We start from the raw sequence: 23,154 nt of genomic DNA on the forward strand, positions 1-23,154 counted from the left end.
CGTGTTATAGCTAATTTAAAATTAAAATATTACGTACGATTCGAGCAAAGATTTTTAAAAACATTTTTGTAATATAAAAGTAGGCGAAACGTGATGATTTAGCTTAGTGATATTTTTTTTTTACCTAGCTGCTGTCTGAGCGCTTTGACAAGCTTTGTCGGAAATACAGCTAAAGTAGTTTGAATGAGTGAGCACGATATGTTTGAAATGATTGCTCAGAAAAACTGAGGTTGACAAGAAACTGTTGAACCATATGACACAGTTTTCCACTGTTCCAAGGGTTAACATCCGCATGTTACTGGTTTGTTTAACCATTTAACCTAGAAATCATTTTCATAGAATTCCACTGATAGTTTCAGATTACTCGGCATGAACTTTTCAGCTGATGCCTCAATAGCACGCTCTTTGACAAATATTAGTAGCAATCACGTCTATCGATCTCGTGATTAGATTTTGCAAATGTAGAAACAAAACGTTTTTTTTTTTGGTGCCTCGTTTGCGTCGAAGTGATGTCAACTAAGCTCTTGGCTTGTTTCTTGTAATCGGACTCTATATATTACAATCTAATATTTTAGCTACGCTTTTCCGTGTTTTTCTTTTCTTTTTTCTCTTTTTGGCGCAATAGACTCTACATAATGCACCGCTACGTAAGCCTGTAAGAACTACGTTTATATCAGTTGCTTCCTTTCTCCACATTTACGCTATAGCTATCGTGCTTATGTCAATTGCTGGCCAGTTGAAAATGGTGGCGATGATTTTTGTCACAATATTCATTTTAACTGGTTGGCGACTCGTAACCATCTGACCATTTCGTTACGTATTGCGATAGCAATTTTATCGGCATTCCCGGCGCAATCATGCCGTCGCCGTGAGGTATACCGTATACAGGCCAAGTGCGATAGCATGAACCCACACCTCCGTTATTCTACGTGCGAGTGAAATCGTACGGGCGAGAGCAGCCTATGAGCAATTTGTCGCTATCCCTGTTTTGCCCCTGATGTGAACCTAACTCTCTTACTTCAGTTATCACCGTCTATGGCGCCCCGACCATCTAATAACTTCCTTCTTCGTAGAGCTTCTTTGTTCACGCTGCACGGCTATGTACACGTTAAACGATTGCCTAAACGCCGAGTGTCCTCTCGTGTGGTCGCAGTTGGGGTTCCGGTGCTAACCCCTGGGGGCCCGAGAAGGAGGACATGTTCTCGAAACCGACGCATTACGACGGTATGCTCGAGATCGTCGGCGTCACTGGCGTCGTCCACATGGGCCAGATTCAGAGCGGGCTGCGCAGCGCCATCCGCATCGCGCAGGGGGGCCACGTGAGTTATACTATACTTGCACGCTATTTGTTTGTCTATGCGCCACAATGGCGGCCGTTGACGGTTGGTAACCAATCAGCGGTGTCGTGCGCACCGGTTCACTACTTGGTTGAGCGCTGTCGTTGTTGAGATACCTGTCGGCCTGTTCAAGTTGCAATCCAGTCACAGCGGACGCGTTCAAACATGATCTTGTCATTTTACGCTTTCAATCGTCCATTAGTTGCTGTTGAATGATACGTACTTAGATGTGACAAATTCGTGGCTCGGAATTCGTAGCAGGAAGAAAAAAAAACAAGCAGACGAAAAAGCAACGAGACAGATTTGGGGCAAAACAAGCAATTCAATTTTCGGTTCATTTAGCCATTGAATGAGTCGCATTCGGTGCGGCTTTACATCTGCATTGCAAGAGCGAATCGGAGAATTCTTACCTAAATGTTCAAAGTAGAAGCACAAGTGCAAGCTTGCGGCACTGCTAAGTTTGTCCTCAGCAGACGTTATGCATACAGTTATCAGCGTTCGGTGTTTATTATCGGCGTTTGGCATGCTGTACACAATCTTGTGATAATTTTACTCATAGCAACGTTCTATTTTGCGCGCATGCGCGAACATGCGTAAGATCTGGGCAAAGAACAGAAAATCAACAAATCGAGTTGCGTTTAAGAAGTCGTCTTTTTCTCATAATACGTCTTTCTGCGGAGAAGAGAACGTTACGAGTAAGTTTCCCGATGAGACTTACGTTCGCGTAACTCGTGTGACGTGTCGACACGGCATCATGTCAAATGACGGGCCGTTATATTGTCTTTAAAGAATGATCGTAATCTACCACGTGTGCGTGTCCTTTGTTTAGTTCTGCGATACCACTATAGCTTTAGTTTTGATGGGCCCGCGCGTACACGTGTGGCATGCAATTCGTGACACGATGTTATCGACCAGATAAAGAAAACAAGCAGCGGAACACTTAGACGATTATTCTTTTGTGGACAAGTCAAGTGGTCATTTTTTACTTTTTTCCCCCCCTTTTTTTTCTGCTTACGCCCGCTGCTCGGGCAGTGCATTTCCACTGCCGGCGCACTCGATCATTGAACGCGGGACGCTTTAGCTCATAGCTCTGGTCCTCTGCCGTCTCGACTTTTCAGTTGCGGATACGGCTAAACACGGAAATGCCTGTTCAAGTAGACGGTGAGCCTTGGATTCAGGGGCCCGGTGAAGTCGTCGTGCTCCGATCGGCCTTGAAGGTAAGCCTCGTGCATCAAGCGCTACGCACATTCAGACCGAGAGTGTTCCATGGAGACGTGCTAGAGCGCTCAATGTTCTTCGAAGCTTTCGCAAAGCCCAGAACGGTATATAGCTTGGGCTTGTTGGTACCTAAGGTGAGTTGAATAGCGCACACACGGGAACGGAGTTCGTAAGATGCCTTGATCGTGCAGTGTATCGGATCCTATCCAAAGTTGGACATTAAGCCAGTCCGCTAAATTCCCTAACGATCGTTTTAGAGAGCACCATGGCAATGTCAGAAAACACAAATACGATCCTTTAGATGTGCACTGCGGCACATGTAGTTGTCAGCCTTATAGTTTGACAAAGTTCACGTGATTGTCAAGAGTAACGAAAATTAACTCCGTCAGATTATCACACTCGGAGTGGTTGAGCGGTTAGGCACACGGCGTGTTAACGCGCCTTCTGTTAGTTCATCTGGAAAAAAAAAACTTGCGTTTCTTCGTGCCGATTTCAGATAGTTTGCAGTCATGCCTATGTGACGAGCGTAATCGCCTCACCCAGTTTTGTACATTAGTATTTATCAGTGGCGGGAAAGAAACTTTTGTTGAGAGCTAGCGCTATTGCCGTGTAGCTTACTGAATCCCTGTCTAACTGCGTGCTATTATACTCGCGTTCTACAAAGCAATCGCTTAAGAACATTCCGCCGCTGTGGCACAGTGGCTACGGCTGTCGGCTGCTGACCCGGAAGTCGCGGATTCAATCCCGGTCCCGGATTCGATCCCGGTCCCGGAGTTCACATTGATTCGGTGAAGGAGAAGCGCTAAAGGCCCGTGTACTTCTCGGTGCACTTTGAGGAGCACCAGATGGCCGAAATTCCCGCAGCAGCCCTTCTCTGCGGAGTGCCTCATAATTGCGTCGTGCTCTTGGCGCCTAAAACCCCAGAAAAAAAAATTATTACATTAGAACATACCAAAACACGGGAACACAAGACCTTCGTTGATAACATTCTATCAGTAATGAAACAAACTTGTCGATTGAAAACAAACAATATACTATTGGAAGCTCTGCCAAATTAGGACTCAATATTTGCCGAAGTGGCGATTTTGTCCCAACTGCGCATGCTTACGTGGCATCGCATACTTAAATACACCTGGGGCTGTTGTACGTGCAAAAAAAAAAAAAAAAGACGATATGATTATAATGCATGCCGAAGCGGAAGGCTTCGGATATTTCGACCATCTGTTGTTCTTTACGCATGCACTGACATTACAGTGCACATTTCGCCTCCGTAGGAATGCTACCGCCGATGCGGGAATCGAACCCACGACTTTCGAGTCGCCAGCCGAGCACTATAACCACTGTACCACCAAGGAGCATGCGCAAATTCAATTGTAAAACACGCCCGCTAAATGTGGACGCTATAAATAATCTTTAAAAAAATAATCCAAGACATTCGTCTTTACTTATAACTGTACTGAAAGCCGTGGAACACTCTCTCGGTGATCAGTATTGCCGAGCATTTTTTTTTCTACCACACTTTCTCACTATAGGGTTGGTGTACGTATGAACAGCATGCCGACTTAGTCATACACTGCGGCTGACAGTGATTCCAAAGTGGTTTGGCACGCTGTTAAAACATTGCACGTAGAACTGCTTTGCTACAGCCAATGACTTCTCTGGTATGGTAACTATAAAGTTAAGCAACACCAACCAATGGTAGAGTCGGTGCTTTACTTGCAAGTGCTCGTTTTTGTGTTTGTGCTAAATCAAAAAGAAGTTGCTGCAGATTAGAAAGGAAAGATGAGGATTCAGAGTTTTGACACAGCTGTCGCTGATTAACATTTTTTTGTTGGTTTCGTTCGATGCGTTATTCGAATGGTTGATTCAGTCCTTGCCTGCCTTGCACATCCTCTGTATGCTTCCCTGAGAAACACAGTGAGCATGTGTCGTGAATGTTCCCGAAGTCAATTTGTCCCTCAGTTTTCTTCTCATTCAGTATGTTTCTCTTTAATTTTTTACTATTAGCTACACACACACACACACCACTCCAAGGTACCAGAACCAGTGCGAACGTTTTTCTTTCTCCAGTCTTGCTAAACATGGCAGCCAGTGCGCATAACGACACATTAACAATGCGCGCGAATTGAGGTTCAAGCAATTCAATTTAGCAACTGCGGTTCCCGTAATTGGTCGACTTGCTCATTGCGGCAGCTCAGCATAACACGTAAAGAAAATGGCGACCGAGCTGAAGTTGCGTTAACCCAAAATGTCTGCGGCAGTTGTCGCTAAATAGCCTGCTAAGTGTTTGGAATATGCCAAAGCCATACTTCGCATTGCTTATGCACTAGCCTTAACTGCTAGCGGCTAACTGTCTGTAAATTATAATGCGTCCGGGCTACTGCCAAACATCCCAGGGCTTGCCGCTCACGAAATTTCGCATCTGTGTGCTCGCCTCAATTTAGATTTTCGTGTAGACGGTTTTGCACTGTAGATACGCAGACAGCCATTTGGACGCGAAAATCGTCAGTCTCCTTGCTGTGCCCGCAATATTTTGAGTGTTATAGTTCCTTAGTTTCAAGGATAGCACAGAACAAAGCCATGACGGTTAGATTTCGTGATTTCACTCTTGAGTTTCGTACAGAACACGCTTCTTGAACAGCACCCGAGAGTGACAAAGTCAGTCTGTATTTGCAAGGCAGGCGTAGATAACATCAGCATCCCGAAATTCACAGATCTCTCTGCAGTATATGCCGGGTAGAATCGAAGCGAGATTACAATTTTTGGTACTTTTTAAAAATCTTGCTTTTTGTTCTGCTTGATTCTGTGCCACGAATGTATGTATAGCTGAAGCACTCGCACACTTTTTTTGCTTGCCGCCAAAGGACCGTTACTCGGAACCCTTTCACTCACTTTTCTTTCCCTCCCCCTTTTCTTCTCCCCACCCGCTTCTCTTCCTCACCTCCTTGTTTCACGCTACGTCGGCTCACCGTTCCGTTCCAACCCCACCGTTTCTCGCCCCCACCCCAATTCTATCTTCCTCGTCTCTTCGTTACACCGTCTACGCTGCGTCGGATTCGAACCTGCGAACCAAACAAATACACGTTATCGTGCGCTTTCACATCACACAAAAAATACAACGACGATGAATCGGCTCGAACGCGCTCGCCACGACGCAAAAAAACTCAACAAAAAAAAACACACATGATACTTTAAATGTCGAACGCAACACACGCGTGAATTGCGGCGTAAACGCCGTCCAGGCCACCATGCTCAGGAAAAGCAAGATGAAGCGACGCAACACGGAGCCCATGCTGGCCTCGTCGAGCGGCGAGAAGTCCTCCGAAGACTGACGAGGCGGGCAGCGGCCCCGGCACAAGACGACGACGACGGCGTCATCAGCGGCGGTAGCCACCACCGACGCCGGAGCGGCGACGAGCGCCGCGCTGCAGCCGCCGGCGCAGCATCAGAGTCAGTGGGGGCGATCGCGCCGTGGTGGCGGAGAAGCCAGCGGCCGGAGGCGCCGGCGCGACGCGAACCCGGTCGCTCACGGCGTGGTGCTGGCGTTCTTGCACGCCTGCTGTTGCGGCGCCGCATACCTGCTCGAACAACGCTCTCCGCGCGACGACGGCTGATGGCCGCCGGACTCTCGCACAAATTTTCTCTCTCTTCCTCTCTGCATGGGGAGGAGGGAGAGGGGGCGGCCGAGGTTGTGAAGGGACGGGAACCCGCTGACGCCGTATCGCCGCCGCCGATTGAAAAAAAAAAAAAAAATAACGGCCCATGTCGAGCTCCTGTCGATGCTGCTTCGCTTTGACCCCCTCCTGCGCGCGGGGACGGCCGTGCGCATTTCCGTCGCTGAGAGCTCGCCACGTGAGACGAAGAGACGCCGCCGCTCACACATGTCACTCTCTCTCTCTTTCCTTGAAATCCGAACACGTCTCGGTCTTATTTGTACGACGACGATTTCAGTCTTGTCGAGCAAACCCCCCGCCACGCAGCCTCACTCTCGGGACGAGGACAAACGCAGGGCTTGCTGGAACCCGTCTCGGTTTCTTGTACAGGCCGCACGAGCGCCTTCTTTCTCTCGGCCACTGAAACAAACCCCCACGGTTTTGCACTGACGACCCACTTGTCTAAGGCTGCGCCATCCCCTCCCTTCCAGCGTGGAGAGGGGAAGGTGTGCGCGCTTTGTTGTTCTTTAGGGCGGCGCGGCGCAATATGTGTGTGACTGCGTAGCGCGTGTGCCTGTGTGTGTGTATGCGAGTGCGGGTGAACGCTGCGCAGCCGGCGTAGCACGTCTCTGTGGCGTCGACACATTTTAGGCTTGTTCCTATTACGGCGCGACCGGCCTCGGTCGTTTGTAGGCTGCACCCCGCCATCCCTCTAAAAGGTCACCGCAACGAACAAGTTGGGCATGCGACTTTGACCCTCGTTTGGTTCCATTTCTGTTACTTAGCCGCGCTGATTGTAGAACCAGTATTGCCCACTCTGACGCGCAGTAAGTGTAACGTTCACGAAATTTTCGACACATTTAGACGAGGTTCTTGCTGTCTCAGTTGATCTTCGGGCACACTCCGATAATTTTGAAAGAAAACGGTCCAGATGGGTTGAAAGAATTGCCGGAATACAGCGCCATAACTTGAGAGTCTTTTTCATTCGTTCCGGCTGGCTGATGGCAGTCGTGCAAGTGCTAAACGTGGAATGTCGGGAAGAGTACAGTGTAGCTCTTGAAACTGCTCACTTTAGATGGCCGCGACGCTTCTAGGAGGCATGTTCCAAATGAACACCTCTAAAGACACACGTTTCCTCAGGTGCTAAGATACAAGTGAGTGGCGCTTGGTGTGTGAACGATCCTTGCCGTTGCATCAGTCTCGCTTGTATAAAGAAGTCGCGAGAACCTAAAACTTGCGGTGCAATGGTCAAGCCAGCTTTTTCACTCGCTTTTTTTTTCTGGACATCTTTTCTTTTTTCTCTTCTGGCTCCTCATCTTAATTTGGCTGGAGAAAGCGCGACGTACCGATCCTAAGCGCGGGTTTCCCAGCGTCCAAACCCTTGACCAACCCTAACAGTCCAGGATTAATCTGCACTGCATTCTCTGTTCACTGTTTTCTTTTTTTTTTTTACCAGATCGCCAAATAGGTGTTATTTTTTCGAGATTCTTTATCTCGCTGGTTGCTCCCGCGCGTTTGAAGAGAGTCGACTAATTGCCGAATAAGGCAAAATGAAGTACAAGGAAGTCGTAATAGAAGCGCAGAAAAAGAAAAGACGAACACGATTCATTTTTATTATCATTTTTCCAGCATGTCGCAAAGCTGTCTTATAGTTAGCGGGTAGGCGACTGGAGTTTATGGATTCTGCGTGGCGTAGCGTCGTGAATGCGCTGTTCGTGACAAGAGCATAGTAGCCCTTCCGATGAGTTTTGCGATACAATAGTTTATGAAAACTACAAGGTTGTACAACACTTGAGTACCCCCCACTCGTTACATATTGTCGGTGACGAATCCCGTTGATTGTCGTCGCGAGCGGTCGAACTGCCAGGCTCTGTGAAGTACTGGTTGGCACGATCGTGGCCTCGGAGATGAGTTCCGCTAGAGCATTGTTCGCGCTGCCGGAGCTGATCTCGAAGGCCACGGCGCGACGCTCGTACTAAGCTTCCGCACCCCGGGGCACGTGTTTAAGTGTCCTGGTTTCCCGGCTCGAGAAACTGCTAGTTTCATCGTACTACACCTTTTTTTTTTAAATTCGTTTCGAACGACTGGCACTGTAGTTGAATTCCTAGCGACGCTAGTATTAGTTGCGTACCTAGTATAGGAGGTAGACGTACCTTTGCATTCGGGGCGTTTCCAGCTACTGCGCTAGATACTAGTTTTTGATAGGACTGAATTTTATGTAAGCTGTTGCGTCGTTATAAACGAAAAGTTTCAATGAACGCTAAGCTTCCTTTCAAACCGAAACCAACACTATAGATTACTGTTATAATTAGCCACATGTAGCGCAGAGAAGCAATACCCTCAGCTTACAGCCGAGTGCATTGACTCTAAGAACATACATCGACTCCTTCACAGCATGGCGAAAGAAAGATACTCTCGGGGCCAGCATTGTGAATTAAAGAAAGAAAGGACAACTGAGATGTCCCATTATGCTCTCAGTTGCCACGTGAACAAATCCAATGAAGTGCACGTTTATTCCAACGAGATTACGTACAGGAGCGCCCTGTATGCAGAGTCCATAGAATAAGAATAGAGGGGGGTAAAAAGGAGAGCTGTATGAAATGCATCGTATCCATATAAAAAGAAATGAAGGAATTACACGAGGGGATGACTCTCTGCGAACAGATGTTTTACACGGTAGCCACTCGACACACTCACACACGAGCCTTGAGTTTTTTTTGTTTTTTTTTTCAGGTGCTGCGTCAGTGTAACATTCTCTCGTGCGCTCATCCACAGCGGATTTCGAGCTCTGAGCTTGTACATTGCGCGTTCCTCTCGATTGATTTAGAGCGTATGACGTGGCTCTATTTTTCTTTTGAAATTGCGCGTACCCCAGGAGGTGTAGCTGTTTGCGAAGTGCGGTCTTTCTTACAGGTATTATTTTTCTCGTGTCATCAACGCATACGCGCCGTTAATTTAGTGCGGCTTAGGAAGTGTGTCTGTAGAGCGAGTGAATGAATTAAAAAAAACGGCGTGGTCTGCATAGACTGTATAGACTTGTGAAGACACGTTCTTATTCAACCTTTATTCTTTTTTTTGTCATAGGAATACGTTAATAATAGATTATGCAAACACATGCGAGTGCTAACATTTGTTCGTGTATTAACGAGTGTGGCGAAAATATTAACGGTCATCTTGACTTGCAAATAAAACAAAAAGGGGGGCTTTCTTGTCTGAAAAAAGTCTTTCGAGTAGTTTTGAATGAGCCGTGCGTAATAACGCACCCTCGTTAACTACGCTTTACTTCTATACTTTTTTTTCTGCGGATTGTTGGCACTTTTTTTTTTGTAACAGAAGTTTAGTTTAGCGTTTCTGCAGTAAACAGTTCTGTTAGTGTCATTGTTTCCTTTTTAATGTTGATACCAATGAGCGTTATCCAATAGGACAGCTATAGTCATAAGAAGTAGCTTATTTGCGACGGTAACCGTGCAGTTTTCAGAGATGTTAATATAATAAATGCCGCGCCATACGTTGCTTTAAACGCTTCAAAACGCTCGCACACTATTGTAAGGCGACTACGCTTGCCTTTTGTAATATTTATGCCGAATGATCGAGAATGAAGAAAATCGTGAACGAGATCCAGGAAATTGTTCAGAACTAATGAATTCTATATTTAGTGCTTCCGCATCGGAATTCCTTGTGTACCTATGCGCACTAACTCTGTTTGAAACCCTGAATAAGTTATTTTTTTTTTCAGTCACCGTCATAAAAAGTCTCGCTGTTCGCATTGACCTGCCTCCGTTAAATTCTCACCCTTTTACGGTTAACTCAGTCTAACTCGACAGCCCATACGATAACTGCTAAACATGTGCCTAGAGGTATAGGCCATCATCCGTGGATATGTGAACTCTCAGCAAAATCAAAATTTCCCCGAACTATTAATTGCTAATGAGCAAGACTGTGACGTCGGCTTAACTTATAGAGAGATACCCCTCGTTTCCAATCAATCGCATTGAGAAAGCACTGAGATAATACTACTGCAAAAGAAGCACTCGTTATTGGTTTCTGCGGCAGTTTTTCAATTGTGGGACTTGGTAACTAAAACGTAGTGAGCTAGAGTATTTTTTTTTTTCAAGCTCTGCTTGTGCCTGTTGGTTATTCGTAGATCTGAAACGCAAAGCGTTCAATAGGTTCGTGGTTTTTCTCAACTCACACTTTTTTGAAGTCACGAAAGTCATGTTAACCGTGTTGGTTTAGTCGGGCGTTTGGTTTTTATTTACTGGTGGCACATACGTACCTTGGGGGATCGGCAATGCATCGGTGGAGTTAGAAGAAAGTAGTTATTAATTCCGACTAAAAGGGGAATGCCTACATACTAATTCATACTACACACCAATTGGTATACGAGTTCTTCGTTTTTTTACGAGGTTCCGCGAGTACTAAAGTGCCACGGAATCGAAAATGACAAGATTGAAGTAACAAACTATTTGGAAACTGCGATGCAAATTAAGGCATTTTTTTCTTGTTTCTCAAAGATAAATTAGGACAGCGTACATTTTGCCGGACGAGAACAGGAAAATTCGTGACACGTAGACGTTTTTTTCGGCCTTTCGTAAAAGTGGTGCCTAAGAAAAAAAAAAAGATTGAGTAATGATGGCAAAATAATGCATTATCCCCACAGAGGGCGCTTGATTAAAATAAATAAGCGGTGTTTTTGAATTTAATGTGGTATTCTGAACACATCACTTTTAGTCGGGCACGTGGAACTTCAGGATTCGTTTTAATGGACTTTATGCACACCAGCATGAACACGTTGCTTCGGCGTGTTTTTCCGTGTCGGATCCCCGTCGAATTAGCTTCTGGTATTGCACTCGGCTACAAGAGTTTTTTTTTTTTTCTTTAAGGAATGTTTAAGTGCCTCTTCTACTTCTGTACTTTTTGACCAGAATATTTTTTCAAAAGTCGCGTTGCATGGCGCTTAGCTTCTTTCTGTCTCAAGACTAGAATTGCCCCTCACACAACCACGTGACAATATTCGCAAATGCTGCGTGCCGTGCTGTTACATAATCTTGATTCACGGTACGGATTTACCGTACTACGTACATGCGCTAAGCCATCTTGCAAGAAAGAAAGAAGGAGACATCACGAGACTAGGCAGGAACTAAATCTCCTTACTTGAGACGACAGTCAAGACCGACCCACTTATGGAGCTCAAACGGCGATGCACTTACATATAGTTCTGCAGATGTTTCGGATACAACTGCTCCGCTGGAAACTGCTCTTTCACGATAACGCTTTTCTTTTCCGCGTTAGTACTCTCCAGCCGAGAACATCACGTGTGCATGCCTTTCACGCGTAGCGGCAGTGTGCCCGATCGAGTGTGGCGGCCATTTTGTTCTTTAATTTACCTTCCCCTCTCTAATCTCTCTATCTGCATGCATGCGCGCGTGTGTCTGTTGTGTGTGTGTGCGAGCTACAATTGCGTGCGTGTGTATATCACCCTAACGAAGGGCCTGTAAATAGCAGTCTATACATAAAAAAAAAAAACACTACCTATTTGTATAGCTAGGGTGTTTTCTTATCTATATCGAGTTTGGATCTTGTGCACCTGACAAAGACGATTAAGAAACTGTGACGGCGACGCGGGAAAGAAATGAAAAGAATTGAGAGAGAGAGAGAAAAAAAAATATGTCGCTCGCCGAGCCACCTACATCATTCCTTTTTGACTCTAGGTTTATATGCTTTGTAGAGTCTCTTTCCAATAGTCTCGCCAGGCGTCACGTCATAGGCAGTCATGTGCAATGCACAATGTGAATATATTATACTTAATAATTGTTGTTCCGACGGATAATGCAGATGACACGATTGTACCGCGCTGTGGAGAGAGAGTAAGGAAGAAACCAGTGACGTCACGCGCAGAGGCAGTCAGTCTTTGTGGTTTAATAGCTCTCTTCAACGACGACGGTGGTTGCATTTTTTTTTTGATGCCAGGTTCTTCTAGCGCGAACCTCAGACGCGGAAGGGAAGATTTTAAAACGAAAAGGTACGAAGTACAGCTCTTCACGCCGTAGGCATTACTACATACATTAACTGCAGTTAAAAAAAAAAAACGCGATCAATGACAGGCAAGTAGCTATGTTTTCAAAGCGAGGCCTCTGTAGCGCCGGTCCATCCTGGATGACGCACTACTAATGGAAAAAAAAAAAAAAAAATCCCGGCGTACATAAGACTATGTTTCGGTGCGAATTGTATAGTATGTGTTTTTTCTTCCGAATTTTTGTTATATATTTTTTTCTTTTTCATGCTCGAGTGTTCATACGAAGGTTCTACTTGTAGTGTGCGTAAAGAGGGATTTTGGTTGCTATCTTCTCGAATAAAGAGAGAACAAAAAAAAAAGTTTAAAGCTCTGCAGATGTATACGTTATACGTGTCGTCGTTTCTTATCCCCCGTATTCACAAACGCTCCTCGACTCGACTTTCACCCTTCACTTGACAGAGTTGAGCACTGCGCCGCTGCTCGGCTGAAAATGACGCTTCGCTACTCAAGAATAGCAGCAAATTATCACTGATATGCAGTGACTTGCCCTGCCTAAAGATGGCGCTCCCATCGGCTCTCTCAAGTGAAGGTGGAGCGTTGAGTGAAGGGTCGTTCTAGAATACGGGGGTTAGCGTGCCTGCCTGCGTGTCTGTGCTCGTCCGCGAAAGTGCCTTCGAGCCGCGAAGCTTCGGTATCGCGCGAAGGCACGCGTCGCGTTTGTTAGTAAACTGCATAGACCTGCCCCGTGTTTGTACACAGGGGTGGGCGCCGCCGACACACTGAGGCGCTCGTAGCAGGCTCCGCCCAGCCCAAAGCGTGCCATCACCCTCTATAATCACCTGACAACTGCCGCAGCAGCTGCAAGGCTGTACCTCCGAGCACAGCGCATCGGGGAGCTTCGGGCTGGACGGAGCCTACGCGTCGCTACAAGCGCCTCACTATGTCGACGGCGCCAACGGCCTCGAGGACATACCGTGGCGCCACCTACGTGATGACGTCACTCATAAGATGCCGGGTTGTGTTGTCTGCTAGAACACCGCATTTCCTGCGCTTTTGCTGTGGACGCCGTGCGCGCTTCCCTTTGTTTTGAAGCTCAGTGCTCAAAAAAAAAAAAAAAAAACGGTAAGACCTGATAATACGGGCAAGCAGACTACGAATCGGTGCACCCGGTGGCACTCTAGTGTCTCGTTTGCATCGTAAAATCGCGACTAAGAACCGGTGCAACCACGATGGACGATGCAAGTGGTGTCGCGAGAGCAAAACTGCCGTATTCCACAACTACTAACGCAGCAAGGCGAGCTCGCGCATCCTATCCGTGACGTCAAAACGATCGCAGCGCTGGCCTCTCTAGTGGAGGCCCTCGCGGCCAATAGTCGGTTAGAACTTTACACGTCTGCGGCACTTCCTCCTCGAAAGGTGGATGCGCACGAGCCTGGCTCAACGGGCGTGGATTTCAAACTGACGTTGGGTGGTCGGTGGCCCCTCCTCGGAGAGCTATATGCCGAGTCACGGCCGGGCTAGAGGAGCGACATGCGCGCACTCTGCTCCAGTCTGGCCGTGGCCGAGCGGCTTTAGTCGCAGAGACTTTCGACGGCCCAACTTTGGTCATTCAGGCGGGGCCTCTGTCGACTTCTTCAATTGTATCTGGCTATAGACAACTGAGTAGGGAGGCGAAGTTGAAGCCACTTATACCTACATGTGCGTTAAAAAAATCGAAGCCACTCACTCCTTCGTGTAGAATGTACTCATAGCAAACACGACGGCATACTAAAGCTGCAGAAGAAAGGGAACTTATCAAACTAATCGGATTTGCAGAAGTTCATAACATCTGTGTAATAAGAACAACGGTTCGTAGATTGACACAACGTGAATGCTGGCCTTATTGTTGTCGAAAGTATGGGGCAAGCTGTCCGCCTAAGTAGTTTTCTTAGTCGTAGTGTTCCAACCATTAGAATCACCCCATTTGATTCTCTGGGCCACTTATGTGCACTCCTGCCACACGAAACAATGGCTTTTTTTTTCTTTCTATCGGGTGAACAGGGGCTTGCCGTATATCTACGTGACACTGCGGATTCGTAGATTTATTTATCAGTTAAAGCACACATGGTTCTTGTGCCAATAAACACCATCATCTGTCGAATCAACATAGAAGTGATAGGTACTTCTTTATCCTAATCTTACACAAAGTTCAACTCCCGCTTCGCTCAGACAGAAAAGACGTATAAAAATTCCCAGCATATGTACTGGGTGAATGATGAAGAGTTCGTGGCGAAGCTCGTGAAGCATTCATGGTTACAGCGTGAAATATTCAGTGGTTTCGCCCGGCAGTAATCAAAGCGATAATGTGTGTGAAATTTTATTCAAAATTCAATGACTAGTTGACTGTGATAGGGAATCTTGCACGGGCGTGACTTTAAAGTTTGCAAAGACAACGCCTATGAACGTTCTCCTGTCCGTGGTGGGGTTTAGTCGACGAGCACGAGCCGCAGCGGCTTTCCGCAACCGGCGCTCCTTGTCGTCCCTGTTACTCCAAGCAGCGCAATCTGGCAAGCGCATTCGTACAGAGTACAATTTACTCGTACGGTGACGATCCGTGAAATGACAGGTCGCCGCACGGCGTAATCCCGCGCAGCAGCCAATCGGAGAGCAGCTGCACCGCCAACGCCATCTAGCGTACCTTCACCCAACCGCCATATTGCACGCTTGCATATGGGCCAGTGCCCTCTCGGAAACTAGACGAGAAATGGAGATGACGACACAGAGTGTGTACAGCGCCATCTTGTATATCGTCACCCAACTGCAGGTTGCATGCATCTCTATGGGACAGAGCCTTCTATTGTACAATAAGGAAATACTATGTGGGGTACGCCGGATGGATCGACGATCGACAACCGACCAGGTCTCGCTATAAGGAGCTTCGCCCCTAAAAGCAAACGGCACGTCGACGACTATAGTAGCGCTGACGCACATAAGAGCTTAGTCACAAACATTGTCGAAGCTTTTACGTTAGAGTTAGTATTTGTCGGTGCGATCGCAAAATATCGCAGTGAAATAATGCAGGAACCGTGTTCAAAACCTGCGATTGGTGCAGTGTCAGAAGAATCTATGACCACTCAGGCAAATAATTTATTAAATTGATACACGTGCTTTCGGATAACGTTACACAAGTGTTGCCACTTTGTACAGTGGGGATAACACCGGGGGATGATTCATAAACAGCTTCGACTACAACGAATTTTTCTCACAGTGGTCATGCGAAGCACACGCAACGTACTCAACAAGGCCTTGTTACGAACTGATAATTTGAAGTGCCTAGAGACCGTGCGGCTCAATAGTGTCAGTGCTGCGTTGTGGTGGTTCCACATAGCGAATATAAAACGGGCATCTGTGTGGGCTGGTAGTGAAGTGGCGAGGTAGGTTTTGATCACTCGATTTTTCGCAAATGACAAATGGTCAATGGCTCAACAATTGCGAAGACATGCGTGACAGCACGGACGGCGGATACAGTTGCGAAACTGAAGCTGTTTTAGCTTCCTAATTGTGCAGAACATCGTTGGGGCAAACTTAAAAGATGTCGCGCTCTTCCGAGTCCTTTCTTTCGACGTCTTTTAAGTTTGCGCCAACGATGTTCTGCACAGTTACACACCAACTAGCCCGGCAGCATACGTTACTGAGCCTCCTAACACTTCCAGCTTTTGATCAAGCGTATGACGGGAATCTTGCGAGTTTGGAAAGACAGCAGGACGTAGTGGTCTCCCTGCGTCGCATCAAATCTGAACGCGTTTCAACAGGCATCCGCTAAAAGGAACGTTCCAGCATGCACTTTCTAGACCACCGAGGCCCGATGTAGTATTACAACGTCGCTCTTCGACGTGCAGTGACCCGAAAGAACAAGCGTTCCACGAGATACGTAATTCACTAGACCTTGTGGTACATACGCCCTTCCAAAGCCCCTTCCGACATGAGTGCAAGCGCACCTTCAAGACGTGCACACCTAAGCTCATTTGTACCAGGCACGCTCGCATGCCCTGCTAAGCAAGCTGGCCGCCATCAGTCCTGCCCACGCAAGTGACTGTAGTCGACTGCACATTTTGCACTAGTTCTTCCATGCACTCACGGACGACGTGTATGACTTGCTATCTTCCTATGTTGCCACTTCGTTCTTTCTATTTACACCACCAGTCTTACGTTGGCCCTGCATCTTACACCTCCCGGTCCCCACTATCTCTGTCCTAAGCGTTATCCTTGTACGGCTGCTGTGTTTGTCTGTTTTGATGAGTATCCATCGTCAGGCAACGAAACAAAATGCACAGGCACGGTTTTCATCAAAACAGCACCCACTAGAAAGCTATTTCAAGGTTGACAGGGCATTCTGTTGGTACTTCCCAGAAATCGAGACCCCTGGCCGTATTTTGTAACGATTCATTTCCTTTTCAATGCTCATTTTCTTGTTTTCATTTGACGATTTCGACGTGATCCTAGTGAACGACAAAGAAACGAAGCGCATCGTTACAAATTAGTCTCCGCAAACTTCAGACTAACCCTTAGAATTAGAATCGTTTCACCCTAGGCACGAAATCTGGAATAAATGAAAATATGGAGCAACTGCCCCACGGGTATTTCTCTTGCAGACAAACATCTATAAGGGGATGACAAAAATACACATACGCATTACAACTCTATTATAACTTTTCTCATCGCTGGTGGTGCATTTAGTGACAGACATGCCAGTTTCACGTTTTACTGGGTCAATTTTTTTTTTGCGCGAACATCATTCCAGGTTCACATGCATCGCTTACTATTACGTTGACACTATTTTTGATTTCATCATTGATTTCAGCTACATGTTTTCAACCGAAAAAACAAGTGAAAAAGAGAGACTTATCCAGAGGTTTGTAGAAGGAAGGGCAAGCAGACCACTACTGCCATTCTTGCACGACACACTTCGCACGTTCACTCAACAGACCAACGCTAAAAAACAGTAGCACACGTGGAGAACATTCATAAACCACCGCTGTACGCAAGGTTACCTCCTACAGTAAAGCCCCTTCTCCACTGAACACAGAAAACGCATGGAGGGGCTTCAGTCCCGTCACCACCACTACCAGGAGAAGACAAAGAAAGAAAACATGCAGCTACGTGGCTCCAGCCAGTCACGCGGTAGCATCCTTACATTGTCCGCGTGCTATCGAATCGCTGTCTGCCATCTGAACGCGTGAATGCAGCTACCACACCGCCGTTGAGCGACTCCCGTACTGCGCCAGTCGGATCCCCCCTGCCCGAACCTTCCCCGTTTCTCCTTTTCTGCACACTCTTCTTCTCGCTGCTCTTTAGCGCCTAGGAGGCTGGCGCCCTCTCTTTAACGACTTCTCTCTCATCCTCCTCCTTCTTTCCTTTATCTTACTCTTCATTTTCCTGTCCGGTCTTTTCCTGCTCCTCTGCTTCTCCCGATTCCCTTCATGCCCCGCAGGCCACGATGCTCAAGAAGAGCAAGAGCAAGATCAGGCGCCGAAACACTGAGCCCACCATGGTTCTGGCAAGCCTGGAAAGCTCGCAGCAACCGCCTCCGACGACCAGTACGAGCCACACCATGGGGCCCTTCTGAAGAGGGTACTCCGTCGGACTCTTTCAGCCAGGACACTTGCAGTGCGTGTGTGCTGACGTTGCGGCAGTGACGGTCCGCGGAGGGGGGGGATACACCGCCCCCTACGTGATCGAAAGCCAGCCTTCGGGGTGCTGGCTTCCCTGATTTTATCCTTACTTAGTTTGCATGCAGCGGGACAGTCAGACGCCCTGTACTGCTCTGCAGATCAACTGCCGCTTATGTGAGGCAAAAGTTCATCGCCGACGGCTGTCTATATAGCAATGTGCCATGTGGAACTGAACAACTGGCGCTACACCAGGGCGCTACACGTGGAAGCGATTTGTTGTTAGTGACGTAGATGACCCTCTGGTCAGGGTTAGTGACTTGTTCTGGGAGGACCCCACTCGCTCTCAGCCGGACGCACCTCAAGACTAAGCGCGCGAACACTTCTCCTTGGAATCGCTTGCGGCACGTAAACGTGGTTTCGTCATCACTTTCGCTCAGCTTGTCACACTATGCAAGTGCTTTAAGATCACGTGCTCACTCTCAGTTAGCAAATGGCAGAACACACGAGGGCGCAGTAAATGAGTCGAAATAATCGAGAGGTATTTTGCGCTTTGGCGACCGTATACGCTTGAAAAAAGTGAGGCACGAAGCTATATGTATAGGCTAGTTCCAATGGTAGCCCGACAAGATAAACAAAAAAAAAACAAGGAAGCTTTTACCAGAATCCAACTGTTCCTGTGTGACCAGCGTCAGCGGTCTGGGATAGGCTTAAAACGCCGCCGGTTCTGTTGAAGTTCTCATGCTTCCTGTATTTTCTGGCCCGCAGCCCATCCCAGTTCTTGCGTCGCGTGCTCCGCCCTAGAGTTCGGCGAATGCATTCTCTCATTTGGTTCTTCGTGTCTCAGAAGTGGATGGCCTGCGTCTTCGCGACTGTGCTCGTATCATCTAATGTTTCCTTTCGTGTGTTCTCGTAGTGCAGTGTGTATCCGTGGCCCCCGGTGACAGCAGATGTCTTTGGCCTTCTGCTGTCGCCTTCTGTTCTTCTCCTTCTCTTTAGCGTGATTCGTACTGTGCCGTTCCTCCACGCCTTGCCTGGCTGAAGTACTGGGTTGCATTGTAGACTCGGGCGCCATATGCGGATGCCACTGTACAGGCAAACGTGTCTTGTGGCGCTTCCTGTCCCAGTTTTCAGCGAACGAAGCTGTTTCTTTCTGCACTGTTGTTCATATAAACTCAAACCATATCCGAGTCATTCCAGCCTTTGGATGCGTACAAATGGAGAAAAAAAAGAGATATATACCTATACGCTGTTCTACTTTCGCTTCGATGTGGTTTGTTGGTCCTTCAGTGGCATTCCGTGGGCTCGAGAGTTCGAGCGGGCTCACAAAAAAGTTACAGCACTTGCTTTTGTAGGCTATATACATATATCCATCTCTATATGTAAATACGGTAGCTACTATGACGAGGTTTTATCCTTCAGTTCACAATAACTAAGTGACCGTAGCTTCATTCCTTGAGGTGTAGTTGCGAAGTTTTCTATAGAGCACGTGTTCTTAACACCCCCTTTACGCAGGCTATTTTCAACCTAGGCAAATATAGGGAAACACCCACTTTTAGCAGAACTGTGTATATAATCCGTGTATAACTCGAGAGCTGGTGTTAATTGTTGTGGAAAACGCATAAACAGACACGTCTCTCATTTGAAGCTAGCACCGCATCTGCAAGACAGTATAGGTGAGCAGTTGACGCTCCGATTCCGGTGCATTGTCAGGCGTTTGTACGACTATAGCCTCGTGCTTTCAGCAGTGGAATAGTACGCGACAACGCACCGCTGGCGTAGAAAACACTCCCCCAGAGTTACGTTATAACCGGGTACGGCTTTGGAAGGAACATGTCGCACAAACGTTTTTGATATGCAATACAGAAAAGCATTTGTTTGCGGAGAGTTACCGAAAGGAGGTAAAACAAAAGGTGCTTAGGGCAGCCTCGTATGCACCCTATTACAGAGCCGCCAGCATATTTTGATTAGACGACATGTACTAGACTATTTTCAAGGACGGCGCACACTTGTTTCTCTCCGTGCTTAAAACCTCGATGCAGAAATACTTACATCTCATTCAGCAGAAATCATGTCTCGTGGAGATATTGATTCTTAAGAATTAACTGCTAGATATCTGTAGCTTGTGAATGTAGACACTCAAGGCTGAGATCATGTACAGCCAGTTGCAAAGAGTGTGGTACCGCATTTGTGGCGTTGAAAACAGGAGATGTACGTACGTTGCAACACACACTGAACAATACATGTATAAATCAATATTTTATACGCGTAAAAGCAACATGGTTGTGCGCTATTAAGGTAGACGTGTGCCAGTATCGAAAAGATCTGCCTCAAACACACAAAAAATATTATGAAATTTCCCACCCTGAATGCAGCTGGCGTACCGAACTTATTCCTACAATTTCATCGGTGCAACGTAGGTGGTCGCCTATGTAAGCTAGTGTAAACAAAGAAATGGAAGTGCTTCTTTGAGTTATGGAAATGCCCTTGCACGTGACACTGAGAAGCTCGCTTGATTTTTAGCAGCCATGCAACACACTTTCAACGCACACCTTCTCATGTATTTACCCGTCATAATCAAGGCAGTGCTGCTTTTCAGATAGAATATAGCATCTACCATTCGGCAGCGTTCGGGAACTTCATATTCCATCGCCGTGTTTTCCAGCCGTCAGGCGCCCCACGTATTGCCCAAAGATCTTTGATCCCCAGTCCAGTTCCCACTCAAACAGACCGGGCCGAGTGCCTCTGTTGTACCCAACGTAATTAGCCAGCGCACGCCCCTTTCTTGCTTGGGCACTGTTGTAGAACAAAGCGCCCCACCAGAAGCAAAACTCGCTTGAGTTTTCTAGCAAGATGCGTAGTGAACACGTGCATCTTTAGGCATAGACATACAGATACGACGAAGCGTGCACTGCTTTGTAGGATTGCTAATTAAAAAAAAGGTTTAATATGAAGTGAAACACTTTCTTTTCGTGGCACACAGATAGGACTCGCAGCATGTCGGCTGCTAACATAGCATAAAAGTGAAAAAAAAACTGTCCACGAGCTGTACACATGTTGATAGTCATGACAATAATAAACGATTTATGTCAAGGGAATGCAATGTGGTCTATGTTCTTTGCTTGCGATGAATAGCAGTGGTCGTAAAAGGGCAGCCACAGCTAACACACAACGTTTCGAAGAGACCTGCGCTTGTCAGGGCGCAAACAAGTAACGCTATATCGGTCATAAAGCAACATTTGAGTCGCAACTCTCTTCCTATCCTGTCCGTATCTTTGTTCGCCAGCACAATGTTTCACAGCATTCACGAAAACCAACTAGCCCAACCGTCAACGTTTGGTGGAAGAAACATACTAGGGGAAATCGTCGCTTGAGAACTTCAAGCCTAGTCGTAAAATATTTAGAGAAATTCACCTTTGTCTCGTTACAGGCAATACCGATGGAGGCGGAAATGTTGTAGGCCCGTGTGCTCAGATTTGGGTGCACGTTAAAGAACACCAGGTGGTCGAAATTTCCGGAGCCCTCCACTACGGCGTCTCTCATAATCATATGATGGTTTTGGGACGTTAAACCCCACATATCAATCAATCAATCGTTATAGGAAAGCGCCATTATTGGTCGGCTAGCCATGGTTGCGTCTGGTGCGGGACCCAGGAGGTACCGCACACTGCATTTCGGGGAGGTGCGGCGTCAAAGAAACTTGACTTGCCTAGGTTAACGAACCCATGTGTCGCTGCCTTTTAGCTTTTAGATGCGAAGCAACTCTTTGACTAGCCTGTGTAACGCTGTCCCTCCGTCCGCACCACTCCCCTCGCCGCAGGCGTTGGAGCGTTGCCAAGTAGCTCGCGCCCTCCTAACAGTGCGCGGTGACGCCTCTCTCCCTCGCCTGCCGCGCGCTCGCCGCGTGCCAGCTCTCTCTAGCTTCACCCTCTCCACCACTCGCAACGCTCGAGCCCATTCCTCACGTGGGCATAAGTGTGTAGTGTGTCATGAGCGCTGTAGTGTGTCATATATGCTACCTTTAGGTAGCATATACAGTAACTTTAGTGGGCATCATCTCACCCGCACCACCTCTCTCGATTTGTCGGCGAGAAGAAGCCGCGAGATGTCGGCGCCGCGAGAGTAGCGTCGACGGGCGGTATGCCGTCGCGGCATGCTTTCCGCTAGTGTGTGCGTACCTTCCCCAGCTGTCGCCGGCGTTGCTAGGGTTAGCGAAGCCAATTACGTTCGCGAGTGGCAACGTCAACACCGACAAGGCGCGAGTCGGCGAAGCCGAACGCAAGCGTCGGCAGTGGAAGACCAGCGACACCGACGAGGTGCCAGTCAAGAACACCGATCGCGTTCCAGAATACAGACGACGCGTGGGTAACACCGACAACGCGCGAGCCAAGAAAGCCGTGCGCAAGCGTCTTCAACACGTCCCGGCTCCCTTGTGTTTGCGTTTCAAACAAACGTTCATTCGAGTAAGCGCTACACCGAGTTTCGCTTCAAACCGTTCTTCCAGCGACGCCCGTTTCAACCGTGTCAACGCCGTGCGCACCGCTGCTGCTTCGCATCCCATCAGGGTTTCCTTCGGGCAGATCGACCATGGTTTTTTTTTCTTCCCCTTGGTCCATGATATAAATACAATATAAACATCATACAAACCACCGTTCGAGCACAATTGAACAATTAGTCTCCATCTTCTTGGATTGTCTGTATCTTTTCTTAATTGTAACACGTGGGAGGTATGGAAGACGTCGCCTTGGACACAAGACTTTATGCATGGATAGACCGGTAAGTTTTATGATCCGATCGAGTGAAACGTACTGCGGTGTGCTGCCTGAAAGCCTGACCTTCGGAAGGACAGGCTGTCCGTGTTGTTGGTTTTGCTTTATCACTGCATGTTGATTAAAGGAAAATTAGACACGAACGTACAATAAGGCCATACCTTGCTGGTGTGTTTCTAGTCACATAGATATTTTTAGAAAAGTCACTCTAAATTTACACGCAGGAAGACAATGTAACCACAGATCGAGAAGATTCCACCAAGAAGAGCGGAGACAGCAAAATTACACTTGTTCGTTTTCTATTGGTATAATATCGGTGGCAGTGCCAGTTCTGTCGCTAACATTTAGCGCAGTGGTGAGTTATTAGTTCGTCTAATTAAGTGTAGGAATGAGGAAGTAAAGAGCACTTTTCACGAGCTCCTGCACTTGGTGCAGAACGTTTGAGTGATCACCAATATAGGCTACCTTTGCACCGTTTTTGTGCGCATCGACAACAGCCAAATATCTGTGGAC

At 47.3% G+C, this 23,154-nt stretch overlaps 1 protein-coding gene across 1 annotated transcript in view; it reads left to right on the top strand.

Annotated features, from left to right (window-relative positions):
- Nucleotides 1-20,970, top strand: part of LOC119174880 (diacylglycerol kinase theta) — a 72,181-nt gene extending 51,211 nt beyond the window's left edge. The window contains exons 18-20 of the mRNA XM_037425995.2: nt 1,154-1,319; nt 2,456-2,554; nt 17,695-20,970. Coding sequence (XP_037281892.1) covers nt 1,154-1,319; nt 2,456-2,554; nt 17,695-17,829 — 400 coding nt within the window. The 3' untranslated portion in view covers nt 17,830-20,970. The remainder of the gene's footprint in view (nt 1-1,153; nt 1,320-2,455; nt 2,555-17,694) is intronic.
- The last annotated feature ends 2,184 nt before the right edge of the window (nt 20,971-23,154 follow it).

This window comes from Rhipicephalus microplus, chromosome 5 (genome assembly GCF_043290135.1).
Source record: "Rhipicephalus microplus isolate Deutch F79 chromosome 5, USDA_Rmic, whole genome shotgun sequence".
In the NCBI taxonomy this organism is placed as follows: Eukaryota; Metazoa; Arthropoda; class Arachnida; order Ixodida; family Ixodidae; genus Rhipicephalus; species Rhipicephalus microplus.